The 14,901-nt window shown below is 35.9% G+C and overlaps 1 protein-coding gene across 1 annotated transcript; it reads left to right on the forward strand.

Moving 5' to 3' along the window:
• The first annotated feature begins 420 nt into the window (after positions 1–420).
• On the forward strand, positions 421–14,615 carry LOC114939247 (F-box only protein 33). The gene is made up of 7 exons (XM_029313516.2): positions 421–1,071; positions 1,745–1,839; positions 1,929–2,120; positions 2,207–2,608; positions 2,709–2,957; positions 3,035–3,230; positions 3,421–14,615. The coding sequence occupies exons 1-7, from the start codon at positions 637–639 to the stop codon at positions 3,550–3,552; spliced, it is 1,701 nt and encodes a 566-aa protein (XP_029169349.1). The 5' UTR covers positions 421–636; the 3' UTR covers positions 3,553–14,615.
• Positions 14,616–14,901: the final 286 nt, after the last annotated feature.

The raw sequence follows: 14,901 nt of genomic DNA on the forward strand, positions 1-14,901 counted from the left end.
TATTAGAGCTTTCTTATCTTATTTTGTTGGTTGTCGAAAGATATTTTTAATAACTTTGACAATTTTTCGAGAGTATTATAATATAGTGTATTTTATCGCACGTAAATTGCATTCGCTTGACTGTATATTAAAATACATTATACTTTTATTTCTTTCTCACGCAGGGCCAAAGCTTACATTTCAGATATTTTTTATTTCTGACACTTTGCGATAACTTGTTAAACAAAAAAATTGAGAGTTTCTCTTAATTAAAAATCCTAGTTAATCTTCGCTCTTCAACCTTCAGAAATCAGCTGTTTAACCGGAGAGAGTAGGAAAGACGATGACATATATGACATATCTATCCTCCTCCATCCCGAAGTCGCCCGAAGCTCGCCGAAGCTCACCGAAGTGTCGAGGCACACGGACGACAACTGACGTTTGACAGTGTGCGTCGCGCCAGCGTATCCCCTCCATTTCTCCTTCGAAACGTGCGTTGCGTCTGACATTTTTGAGGATAGATAGGCCGACACGACAGGACGGGACAGTTGGAGCGCGAAAGTGAGCGAGTCCGCGTTGGGAGAGGCTCGGTGTGTATACATACATTATATACACACATCGGGGTGCGCTGTAGAATACACTCCGTGTCGTGTACATATGCCCGTCTCGGCTGTAAATCTCGGCGCGGTCGCAGTCGGCAACGGGTCGAACGACGTAGTAGCGGATGGGTCGCGATTCGGACCGTTCGTCTGGTTGAACATGATGCGCGCCTGCGAGGGGACGTTCGATGTGCGATTGGAAAGATTCAGCGGCACCGTCGCGGCGACGACGACGACGTCGACGTCGGCAGCAGCAGCAGCAGCGGTGAACAGCGGTGACGTGACGAGGGAAGAGGAGGAAGAGGAAGAGGAGCCGACGTCGAGAAAGTCCGAGGGGCAGCTGTCTTTGCTGAACAGCTGTTCGTCCTACAAGCCTGCGAGTCGTGTGACAGAAATGGAGGACCACGGCCCATCCTGGAACAACCTGCCCAGCGTTATCCTGCAGGAAATTTTCTCGTATCTGTCGCACGAGACCAGAATAAGAGCCTCTCAGGTAAGTGAGATATATATCTATATATATATATGAAAGAGTGACAAAGAAAGCGAGAGAGAAGGAGAAATCCTCTTGTGTGTTTTCCTTTCCCTCGCTCTTTCAGAGTCGCGATCGTTTGCGCTGTAAACTGATCTGACATTGTATAGCCGATAAAAGTCGTCGTGTGACAATCACGAGAACGTTTCTTATGTACGGTGGAATGTACATACTAATGAGAAGATATCCTATCTCCTTTGACATTACATATCATTTGCATGGTTAGAAGTTTGATATTACAAACCTTTTGTGTGTGTATGTGTGTGTTGGTTTGAAATATCAACCATTATTTATGACAAACTTTATTATTATAAATAGCACATTTTATTTTATTTATGTATATAGTACCAAAAATTACCTGTTTAATGTATTATAAAAAATATATAAATTTTATATTTTATACACCTTAATATAATAAAAATGATTTAAACTGTACAGTATAAAAATCATTATTGTATTTTATATATGTCAATGTCACTTATATTAATTAATATAATCATGAATATATTAAAATTTCTATTATAATTTTTATACATCATTATTTGATAATAACATGTATTAATTATTATTTATATATAATTATTATACTTAATTCATCCAAGATTTGTTCAATAGACTTGTTATTCAATTTTAACAGGTGTGCAGAAATTGGAGGTACACTCTGTTCCATCCAAGTTTCTGGAAAAAAATCACTTTTGTGTTCAGAGACGAAGACAGCGTTTTATGGTCTCGGTATGTAAAATTAAGGATATATTGTTTATATTCATTATAAGGTACAAATTTATTAAAAGTTGCACAATACATGATATATTTTATTATAGATCTTTGGCAAATTATTTTGCTTTGAGTGTGCACGAAGCTACGATTCGTTGGGATAAACCCAGATACATTGATTATGTAGGTGAAACATACAAGCTCATGAAACAATTAAGTCATAATAAACAATTGAGAAAATTGTTTTTGGAATTTAATAGCAATGCCTACGATTTTTCTTTTGACAATGAGGATGACAGGTATCAAATTGGTTAATCTTATCCAGTATATAAACTATATAAATTTTTACACTACATGTGATAAACTTGTATTATATATCTTTCAGTAACTGCTATCGTTCCACATTAATAGAATCTGTGGCAAATATTATTGAAACTTCTAATTATCTGGAGGCCCTAAGTCTAGGATGCACAGAAGAGTTGATAGTGAATATGTTTATAATTTTGGAACCTCTTCGTCTTCATCATGCCAAACATCTAACGCATCTCAGTCTGGCATCTGTTAAGGACGACCCTGATTATTATGATTTTTTCGAGCTTGATAACACTATTTTTAATTCGTTTATCAGATTATCTGTCTTGACTCTGGATTACGAGTTTGTCAATGATACTTTATTAAAAGCGTTAGACAATGGGTGTATGCAAAGATTTGTGATTCATGTACATGGCTGGAAAAACGATTATCCGGGAACAACAAATATGGCTTGGCAAATGTTTAGTCAAAAAAAGTAAGTTACACAATCATTATTGCACTAGTTATGTTAAACTAGAATTATCTTGGTCTCAATAAGAATAATATCAGCAAAAAAATATTTTTTTTATTTGCAGTCCACAATGTGAATTAAGGCTTAATCTTATACACTCTTATGCTGGCGTTAAGGTTTTACACACCGATATATTATGTCCCGCTATGCCATTGACGCATTTAAAAGTATTGTTCTGTGAAAACGTTAATAACAGAGCATTGCTTCGATTATCAATGTGGTATTCGCATACACTGAGATCATTGACATGGATAGACTCGATAGATCGCGCGCAACAGATGCCAGCTACATTTGATCCAAACGATCCAAATAGGTAAAAAATATTTTTGCGCTTAATTGTGTTTTCTTCAGTTAAAACTATGATAATATATACATGATTATTTAATACAGTCCAGATCCTTTGGTATTGGTGGCATGGAAATGTACGAAGCTTACAAAGGTGGTGTTCCTAGGCCATAAATACTATCAAGAGAATTTGTTGGCCATTGCACGTCTCAGAGGCAATACTCTTAAATTGCTGGTATTTGCGAAAAGTGATATCACATCTGAAAATGAATCGTGGCACAAAGCTGAAAGTATCACACACGTGAGTACAAACGATCTTAATGTAAAATGAAAGTTTTATATTAAACTATTTATTTAAAGCAAAAATTTATTTTCTGATGATTCACTCTGTACAATTAAGAAAATAATGATCACGAAGCCGAGGTAGAGAATCTTAAAATATTCTATTTCTTAACATATTATTAAATATATTTATTAATTTATTTATATAGGAAATCCGAGACATAATGGGTCTACATTGGATGCCGTTGAGCGATTCAGATCTACCGATGGTGATATTGGATCCTTTCAAAGGCGACAGCAGAGAAGTGATTATGCCATTGGTTCTTAGCGATCAAAAGTAATTTTTGATAGAAGCCAAGGAAAATTTCTACTCAGTATGATTACCCAACATCATTTCCGGACCACCAGCATTCTCAGAAGTAACGTTATCAAATTTCATCTTTTATTCTATAAAAATTTTGTTTTTGTTTAACGAGAAATTTTGGATGAAACATCGAACAGCGTATATAAGTTCGAAATCTCATCAACGGCATAATCGTTTCGCCGAGTTGAGAATCCTATTGGGTACAATGAGAGAGATATAGAGAGATAAACGCACATATAATCTTCTCGTTTACGATATTTCTGTCGATTCATATATCAGTGTGATAAACTATAGTCAACTAGATCTATTTTGACTTGTTGATATATTCAAATGCAAATTACAACACATTTGCAAACAATGAGACGATCTCTTCAACTAAAAGAGACGATCTTTTCGGTGATTTATATGCATTGTAACTTTCTTCTTATGGAAAACTATATGAGTCGTGTTTTGTTGTTGACAAAGTGATGCTAGGAAAAGATTATGCGTATATATATATTTATTAAGGCATTAAGAACGATAAATAATTGCCCTTATCGCCTATAAAATTGATATTGAAAAGGGAACCAGAATACATTTTATATAATTACAATACTATTCTGGTCAAAGAGAGCTGTGCATTTTAAAACGACATGGCTGAAGAACAAGATTGCAACACGCGAAGAATCTTTAAAAGAGATCTACAAAGCTTAGCAGAGCTGAGACTGAAGAATACGGCGAAAGACGCTTATTCAACGTAAAAAGAAAAAACTACAGCACATCGAAGAGAGAAAGGAAGAGGTTCGGATCTTATGATCTTCCACTGGAAAGAATAACAAAATTCCAAACGTATGTAAGTAAAAAAAAACGCGCGTTCAACAACATATTTTTCCAATTTTCTGGGAAGTTAGATGATAGCGAGCGCCAAGAGCATGACGTGCGAAAGTCAAACTTTTAGTAAAACTTCGCGAAGAGTTCATTAAATAAGCGGCGCACACATGAGTATAAAAGAGTATAAATCGCGCTCGAGAAACAAAAAAGAGCAAAAGACAAAAAAAGCGCGAAGTATCGATATAGCGATCCGAGGTTATTTTTAATACCAAGACCAATCGGACGCTTTTGTACAAATGTTAACGTATGCGCACCGAAAGAAAGTCGGCTCGATGTAAAGTACGTGATACAAGCGCGGGCGAAAGAATGAAATGAGAGAAAAAAAAATAAAATCACTCGAGATACAACCTGTTCATGTATAGCTTTCGACAGGTGATAACGAGTAGTAAGTCGAATGTGAGTATAATACTTAAAAAATATAATATATATAATCGTCTATACTCACCGTGCTCTTAGCGACCGCTGATGACTAACACACGAATATAAGTGTGTATCTGTAAAATCGAAGGTATTAGTCGCTAATCGTATATTATGTATGTATATGTATGTATAACTGTATTATCTGTCGAACTTTAAACACGTCAACATCCGGACGCAGTGCGCATCTATTTCTGTCGTACAATTAACGGTGACGATTTTTTGAGAGTGTGTTTACAAAAGAGAGCGAGAGAGTGAAAGAGAAAGATAGAGCGATCTGTAACAAAGATAAGATACCAAAATGCAACCGTATATACACAGTTTACTATTCCGAGAGATTATTTACTTTTTTTTTTTCGAAACCTTGTATAATTATATTACATTGTCGTGTATCGTAACTTGTAGTCACGTGTAATATTGTGTTCTTTTTATATGTGGTTTCTGTACATACATCTCCATGCGTTCGAGACACTGGATACACGCGCGAATAACGCGGAATCACGCGCGGAAGAATACACGAAGAGAAAACGAGAAAATAGGAAAAGTGAGAAACACAAGAGGAGCAAAGAGATGAGAAACAAATGTACGATGGATAGGAGAGAAAAAAAGTTTCTTTTCGACGTACGATCAGCTGTTATACAAGATGAATGGGCCTTAATATGTACCTGAGTCGCGGTAAGGGTAAATTTATTGAGAAAATCTGTCACGCGACATCCACCATAGAGAGATAAACCACCTTAATAACTGTTGCGTCCTCGCGAAAGTGCGTATACTAACATATAATACATATATACACACATTCGTTAGGACAACGGCTACGAACTTGAGGTATATCACGCTCGTGCAAGTGCCCTTTCATTTCGTATTCCGCGCGTGTATATTTTTACATCGGAGAAAAATAGAGAGGGAAAATCTAACGCGAAACGAGAGAAATTTCCAAATAAGGGTTTTCTCACACAAGAATCGTAGTTATTAACTATGTACGATACGCGGACGTATCTACTAACAAATCGTTCGCTGATCGTCGATACTATAATACGGGATAGGACGAAAACTTTATGAATGTAATTTTACGTTTATTCTTGTTTTTCTTTTAAACGAACGAAAATTTCGCGTGAAGAAGAAAAACTATATTCGGGGATGCGGTATCCAGCGTATGAATGTGATAAATGAGCGAGAGAGAGAGAGAGAGAGAGAAAATTAACGAACACGAGAATAATTATGTAAGTGTGAAAAATAGCCATGTGACAAATTGCGCGAGAGCAAGTTTAATAGCGTGCGAATAGAGAAAGAACGAGAAAAATTAACCGAGAATGCGAGATGATACGCGTTTTTGAATGTAATAATGGATATATCCGCGAATCGTAGAAACAAATCAAGTGATATGATAGTACCATCTCTGTACGAGTCCTCTGTACTAAGTAAATATCTAGTAGAAGGCAATCGTGCAGCCGTTTGATGTGGGCACAACGCAACTAAATAACCACGTGTTCGTGTAATAACACGACAAAACCACAAGTATAAGACTGAACCTGCCGAAAGAGGTGTATATTACAACACAAGTCAAGCGAGCTGCACGTTGCCGCGCAAGAATAGTCGACACCATATTCATAAAAATAATTAAAGGGCGAGGGATGGAAGGCACGCAGGTTTTTTGCAGAAAAAACAAAGAGATACGTTCCGTTGTTGAACATGAATTTTTCTTCAATTTCTCGCGTTTTTGAAACGCCTTGCTTTACTTTCCGAGGTTGCTTTCCATCTATCTCGGCCTTGTCGAAGTTACTTTGAAGTCGTTCGCGAATATTTATGAATATGCGCGTCGCAAAAGCAAAAAAAAAAAAAACAAAAATAAAAGGGATGGTGCACAAGCTAGCGTTTTAGATCGGAATAAGCCCTGAGAGAGCTCACTCGACGGCGACGTTCTCGTAACCGATTATTATAAACTTAAACCCTTTAAAGCAGCCTGCCAAGAATCAAAATACTGTAAAATATCAAACGAACGCTAGCCAGTACAGAATGCTAAGATCTATTTTTTAAGAAGCGAATGTATATTTTTGTACTAAGGCAGGCCTTAGCGTGTGATCGTGTCTTCTTGCGCGTAACGGCGAGACCGAGAGCTGTGATTATAACACGTGTTGGCTATACAAGGGATATAGGGAGAGTAAGATCAACACGGGAAATATATATCGAGAGCGTAATTTGCGCATCAGCATTGCGAAATAATAACAATATAGGGAACACGAGACGAGAATCCCTGATCGAATGTTACCGAGTGAGCTGTAAGCATAGACAGGGCGTAATAAAACAAAAATCGAGAATAAAACATCTGTGATAAAGTAGAAAAAAATCTTACAAGCGTGTTCGAGAGTGGATGAAGATCGGCGAGTGTAGGTAGAAAGTAGAAAAAAAAGAGAGGACTGAAAAAGAATCAGAACTTGAAGAACGTGTGAGCGATTCCTTCGAGAGACTTGAGACTTGAAGAGCCGGTGACCTCGACGTTCACGAAGAAGAATTCGTCGCGGGTACGATCGATTATTGATCAGCGGATCGAAAAAAAGAAACAGAGAGATTGTCCTTCGACAAGATAGCCCGGTCTAATTAAGCGGACGACCCGATCAGCTCATCTCGATCGCGCGCTCTAAGTGGGTTGCACAATGCATATTTATTTTTCCTTTTTTTCTTCTCGGCCAGCAGTCAGGCGTGCGCGTCCTGGAAGAGCCACGATACATGAATTTACCTAGCCATCGTTTAATAATCCTGTATCTTGGCTCTTGATAAACGTGGCGGAATCATGGCCAGCGCGGAGAGAGTTTTCCCTTTACACGAAAACTCCGCTCCGTCCTTCGACATTCCATTAGCGAGGTGCGGAGACACGTGCGACACCGCGTTGACGCGCCAAATGATTACTGATACGCTTCGCCGGCTTCCTATAGACAATGTTGGTCCTCTCGACTCACCGCGAATAGACAGCTTTTTCGTCCCACTCTACAAAAGCTGATTTGATAAGATTTAAGAGAAAAATTACATTGATCCTAAGCTTCAAACTCTAGCTTTAAAAGTTGGGAATTGACCAACTCGTTTAGGACTTCGAGATTAAGATAACATGAGAATTATTTAAAGCCAGAAATACGTTGCAGTTTGAAGCTTTTTGTCGTAAAACTTAAGACTTAAATCACCCTTTGTAGACTAGGATTTAGGCTGCAGCGGTTTTGGCGTCTTTTCTCCCTTGCGTGGAGATGAAATCCGCCGCTGACGGTGAAGCGCGCGCATATTTAGATAAATTATATAGTAGAAAGAGAAAATCTCTTGAGTTATCGTCGACTGAAATTAAGATCGCACAAGATTATATCGTATATGTGAATGTATATAGTTTTGATTTTGACACGGACACGCATTTTGTGAAACCCGCGCGAACGAAACAGTCGTCGGGTCACCGTCGGCGGCCACGAGTATAGTATAAGTTCCTAAAGAGAGATAATTTACACGTACAAGTACACACACACACACAGACATACACATACGAGTATAAGCGAAGGTAGAACGAAGAGCTATCGTCTTTGTGTAAGAACCCAGAGATATATTAATATATTTAATAGTTTATTCGTTCGTTTTTTTTCTCGGTGCTTTCCAATACTTTCGGACACGATAACATCTCGTCATTACTTAACAAAGTATTATGTATACCTATATACAATCCATTCCATTCGACGGGAATGAGCGTAGCATATTGTCGCTAGGAAGATCGGCCAAAGCGAGTTTTTTTCTCGATTTTAGAGAAGCCGAAAAGTATTGCGTAGTATCGGTCGGAGGCAGATTGTATCTGCAATTTTATACGAGTTGTTTGTTTCGACGAGATAATGAATGCAAATAAGATATATTCGATATATAAATTATTAATTTAAGTATACCGAGCACACACGAGGATTCTATTTAATCCTAGGAAGCGCACGAGCGAGTAAATATAAATAATGCCTAATGAGTTTCTGTAGACACATACACATGCAGATCTTCGGTGATCTTTTACTTGAATTGAACAGATTCAGACTTGCGTTACTTTCGAAACGCACGGCTCGTATGTGTTCCCGATTGATTAATTAATATATATTGTAATAATTGACTTGCCGTCGCGATGTTTGGCGATCATCGCGTTTCGTTCGTGCCGTACAAATGATTTCTTCCCATCAAAGAGAAGATCTGTACAAGGAAGACGATGTCGCTAGACAGACCATGCGCATTTCTTCTATCGAGATCTTCACACGCAACGGTGAACAATAACAACAACAAAACAGCGTTAGATGTAAGCAACGAGCCGTATGTAATAAGGGAAAAGAGCGAAAGTCCACAGTATAACAATTGCGTAATCGATCCTGAAGATTTTTCTCGCAAAGAAAACGGCTTCGCGAGTACAACCGGACCCAAGCATATATATATCTTGTCGCTATTGTTCGTTCGTGTAATTTCGAACGGAACTTTAGAATGATGTCCTAGTTCCAATACGTGCGCGTGCATGTATATATGCCATGTAATCATCACGTGTACGTTGTTGATCGAGAAAAATATTTTGTGTCCTCTGTCACGTTACGATACGGTACCACGCGAGCGTCAAAGAACGGAAGAAATCCAGGGATTCAAGACTTGGGCATTTCGAGATTTCGAAGCTTCTAGGATTCACGCAAATTCCGTGGATTAAAAGATTCCGTTTAATTGAAAGATATTTAGAAAGACAATAACGAAGAGAATGTGTGCTTTATTTTCTGCGCTTTATTTTATTTCATATTTTTTATTTTAAAAAAAGTCCAAAAACGCGAGGTGTTCAAAGATTTCGGGTAAATGAGGAGATAAAAGCATTGCATTTTTAAAGATTAAATGTACAGTTTCGAAATTTCATAAATTAAAATTTTAATTTGAAAATCCTTCAAGGCTTCGAAATCTCGTAGAAATTCTAAACATCAGCGCATATAGCATATACGCGATACGCGTACATATATACATATACATATATATGTATATATGTATAGTATATATACATATATACATAATGATAGCATATATATACGCAAACACTGTTATTTTGATTATATATGAGCTTATAAACCAAGCTGATCAAATTGACTTTTGCAAATTTCTTAATTTTAACACGTAATTATAATGCTCAAATTGAGAAATTTACAAACAGTGAAATTGAGCAGTTTCGCTTCTGAGAGTATAATATACTGATACAGTTCTTTGACGTTTTTTTTTAATTAAAGATATTATTTGATATCTTCATATGCATTGTAATTAAATTATAAGATCCAATCGCTCGGATAATATAATTGTCGTGCACTTCCGTCCCGAATGCAACGGCGTGCACGCGCACGAGATTTTTAACTCTCTATTACTCGGGGTATCTTTTTGAGAATCGAGAAAGAGCGCGATATAGTTGAATTTAAATAAACTACATGACAAATCTATACTTTTGAAGACGCAAAATTAGAATAATTAATTAACGAAACATGCGTAAAAAAGAAAGTGAAGAAATAATGAAACTAGTATGTGACTTGATATACAGAGCAATAGAGAGTTAAATCACAGGAAGATGTAGCATATAATTGCAAATAATACACATTCGCAGGACTGCGAATCATCTGCGAAGAGATTGAAGAACGTCTCGCATTGTCTGATAAAATATTAAAGTGATGGGGAAAAAATTCAGAATGGCGATGAAAAATCTTCATTAAATGCACCGACGTCGAAATGGCTTTCTTAACATACATCCGCAACATAAACTGATTAAGCAGAGTGCTAATTTTTTTCATTCTAATGTACTTTCAATGTACTTTAGATACGAAGCATTCCGTAAAGAAAAAATATATTCGTATTTTGTGCAATATTATTGTAGATAAAATTTGACTCTTATGGCTACGTATTAAAAATTTCATTTAGCACAGGAATGTCAGTTCTAACAGTACAGCGAAAAATATATAGTTTATTCAAAGGGTATAAAAGACCTTTTGATACGCGGATGAAGCTATCACAGACTCAATCGATGAACAATTACATTTTTATTTTGCGATTATTTATTAAACTCTAAAATACGATAACAGCGAATTATTTTGCGACAAAATCTCTCCATAATCTCAATTATTTTATAGCATTGTCATAATAGAGGAGAGAACATAGTATCTGAATAACTATAAAGAAAAGAAATATGCTTTTCACATGACAAAATAATTATCTCTACTGTCGCAAGATAATTTAATGTATGAAGATAAAAGGGAATTTAAAAGATAAAGGAAAAAATTTTGCGGACTTTGTATAAATTTAATTATCTCAAACGCGAGACAGATCCCAGACTCGATCTTTAAAAGTGACACCGCGATTACTAGACAATTAAACAAGAACGAGACTCCGTTAAATAGAAGAGAAAGACACTAATCGTTCCCTTTTTGTGAGTGTCTTTCCCTTTCGGAGGAAACAAAAAAAGTCGAAACGATACGAGATCACGGCGATCCGGCCAAGCGGACCAAGACCTTAATTAATGACTTCTCCTCGATTTCGTAGCATTTAGTTAGTCATATTGTCGGCAACTGATGTTGACATTTATTGTACACATATTGTGATCGCGGCGATGCTCGCCGAGATTTCGTGTCGCTTTCGCACTTCCTCGTCAGCAAAAGCTACGTCGATACTTTCGTGTAATTTATTACATATTCGACGCGAATGATCAACAATCGGCCGGGCGATCGCGATCGGCGTTAATTAATTAAAATACATACTATATAAATGTATTGTGTCGCACATTCTCGTATATGTAATACGCGTTGCATGTGCAGAAATAATTCGAAATGTCGAGGAAAGGGGATGTATTAGAACGAGAAAGGCTTTTGTGAGTCTTCTGGACCGTTTTTGCGCTTCTTCGACTTTTCCTTAGCGATGTAATGTGAATCCGATCTGAGGAGAAGACTTTCTCGTCGATCTAGAAAATTTATTAGAAGTTCACAGTGTTACACCATCGCTAAAGAGAAGTCGTCTCTCCTTCGTGAATGAGATAATCGTCTTAATATGATACATTCTTATTTTTTTCTTCGGACAGAGTCTGCGAGTAAGCGAAGACCTCAAGACGTGGTCGTCCCTATATATTATCTCGAGGACGAAAATCTCGTTCTGGACATAGTTCTATTGTATAAAAAAAAAGGAAACGAGTTTATACGCGAAAAAACGTACTAGACTCGTTTCCTTCTCGTATTATGTCGTCGATGCGAAATCGGCGGAGTGACATCGAAGTTTAGCATTGAAGTCTCACTCGTTGTTGCTTGCGAATCGTTGAGTCATCATCCGAATGAAAGCCAGAAATCGCGCGCTACATATTTTTCTTCGTCGATGTAATCGCGTAACACACAAAGTACATATACAATGGCGAATAATCGTCTCTCACTTAGCAATGTCAAGATTACTGAATTAAAGAATTGTCAAATGTATATGTATGTACGTATTGCGTGTTCGTCTATACGTTAATTATTGTGTGCATGAGCGCGTCGACGAGAGAGGCTTCGCGAGATCGTATAGATTAATTATGACGCGCGGGTTAATTAGGACCAGACGAAATCGCGCGAGAGGTCGTTTATTCATTTTTCGCTGTCCCTTATGCTCGTTGTTGTATCTGTTCGAATCGGCCACGAATAACAACGTGCCGGTTAAAAAATATTAAAAAAAAAACGAAACTCGTTGTAATCGTGCATTACTTTGTAAGCACTCTATCGATGTTAGTTAGAGCCGCTTCCTGATGCTCTCGACGGCAACGGGTATGGAAATTCGTGCACTCTGCGAAGGCATAATTGGGAAGTCACTCTTCTTCAAAACTATCTTTATTCAAAGATATCTGGTTATTTCAAGATATTCGGTTTGGAAATTTATCTTAACGCTTTAACGATCTTAATGTTCAATCACAATTACATACAAAAAACTTATAGAAAATGCTATGCCTATAGATTGAACAATAGTGGATCTACCAGAATGCTAATTTATTGTTTTAAATTTAATTCAATTAATTGGTTTGTCAAGTAATTGTATTCGTATTTTATAAATGTGTACTTATTTGTAAACGTATTTCTAAAAATGTGTACTTATTTTTGAAATATGATTTTTGACATAAATGTCCATATATGTATATTAATTTTTCTAATACTAAAAATTATATAAATTTATATATGTATGTATATATATTTTTTCTCTTCGTAAAAGAATTCTTTTTCAAGTTTTACAGAAATATTAGAAATCTTCGAAAATGTAGATCCACCATTAACAATTATTATAAAATTCGATGGCATTTCAAAGATAAGGCAGCATTTTTCGCAGATATATTTAACGCATTTCTTAATCAATTTATCCTTGATTATGCAATCTTGTATTTTAACAAATACATTTACATAAATGAGATATTTTAGTTTTTTAAATTACTGATATATTCGACCTACAAAAAAATTAGCATTTTGAAGCAGTGATCTCTTTATTTGTGCTGAATGAGTGTATAATTATATTATCGATTTCACGATCGTCGAGATGCATTGTGGCTACGGGTTTTAATTTTTTATTTACAGTTATGCATTATAAGATTTACAGTAGAAAACGTACTCTATCTGTTCTTTCAAATAAGATTGAACTTAACGCTTTGACGACAGATGTTGAATTTGCATGCCAAATTTTTTGCTTAAATATAAGATTTGAATCGATTTAAATAATAATTTATTAACAACACTGCAAAATTACCAACAGTAATATATTGCCTATCTTACAATAGAACATTTTCGGAATCTTTTATTAATTGTCTTTTTACCATCATTTATTATCGAATTTATTTTTGTAAAATTAGTTTTAGAGGAATGTAACATATAAGAATCGAAAAAGATGCATTAAACAGATAATAAATTTGACGAAATCAAATTATATATTTATAAAAAGGGTCGCATTGTTGTCACTGCATTAAGTCCAAATATAGGAGTACGTAGTGTTATAGGAAGAGAAAGAATTTCAATTTTTGCTCGATTCAGTCACTCTTAATGTGCTCGTTCCTAGACTACACGGAACGCAGTCGAGATATATTTTGTGTTCGCTGCGATGTGATATATATTTTTGTTTGTTATTTTTATTATATATTAAATACATCTTTCATCGAACTGCTTGCGAACTTATGTCTCTCTCGCAGCTTCGTATATTTATTATAAATTTCTATTGATTTTTTCTCGGCACTTTCTTGACACGTAACACGAGTTTTTACGCTGCGTTCTAGTGCGAGTCTCGTCTTCCGGCCAGAAAACACACGTTGTGTCGAAAACCTTTCCGAATTAATTTCGACGAAACGACATCGCGAAGATGTTTCTCGCATATTTTCGGAGTTTTTTTTTCCCCCCCGAAACGCAATCTTGAAATACTATCAGGAACCTGCGCAAAAGGCCGAGGCGCTCGTCTTATATAAACGCGGAATCTCTGTTACGCATCCGTATAGAAATCTGTTATTGTACAACTCCGATATTACAATTATCCAATTTTTCATGGATATGTAGTCCCGGGCGTGCATCTTTACATGCCGGAATACCGTTTAAAACTCATGTAATCAGTATTCTTTTGATTTCAAAGTCCCGTTGGGAGATTATATATCGATCTATTGTTTTTACGTCTGAGTCTTGTAATAAATAGAAATCAAATGTTTTTTTGAAAATGTAAATCAATTTTTAAAAATGTATGAATCAATAAATAAATAATGCATGACATAAAGTAACTCGCTTACTTTCTCTGTCTTATAATAATTAGTTATATATATTTATTAATTATATATTAGGAAATTCTTTTTGTACAATAATTCGCTTATAATATATAAATAATTAAGATTATTACTCTTTATTATGTTACAAAGAATCAAATGCTTGCAAATTGCGATTGATCTCTTCTCTTAAAAATATATAATTTTCCTTCAAATATTTCTCTTTAAAGCTTTTCGCAATACTCTTATATTTTCAAAAATATATTGTTTAGAAAAAAATATTTAGTTTATAAAAATAAT

The sequence above is a fragment of the Nylanderia fulva genome, unplaced genomic scaffold (genome assembly GCF_048542155.1).
Source record: "Nylanderia fulva isolate GAGA-0341 unplaced genomic scaffold, ASM4854215v1 Scaffold28, whole genome shotgun sequence".
In the NCBI taxonomy this organism is placed as follows: Eukaryota; Metazoa; Arthropoda; class Insecta; order Hymenoptera; family Formicidae; genus Nylanderia; species Nylanderia fulva.

What these genes read in the sequence shown, in the direction of transcription:
- LOC114939247 (XM_029313516.2), top strand. Translation starts at nt 637, where the DNA reads ATGCCCGTCTCGGCTGTAAATCTCGGCGCGGTCGCAGTCGGCAACGGG. An exon ending in GACAGCGTTTTATGGTCTCG is followed by an intron (nt 1,840 to 1,928) that starts GTATGTAAAATT and finishes ATTTTATTATAG; the next exon opens with ATCTTTGGCAAATTATTTTG. An exon ending in AAGCTGAAAGTATCACACAC is followed by an intron (nt 3,231 to 3,420) that starts GTGAGTACAAAC and finishes TTATTTATATAG; the next exon opens with GAAATCCGAGACATAATGGG.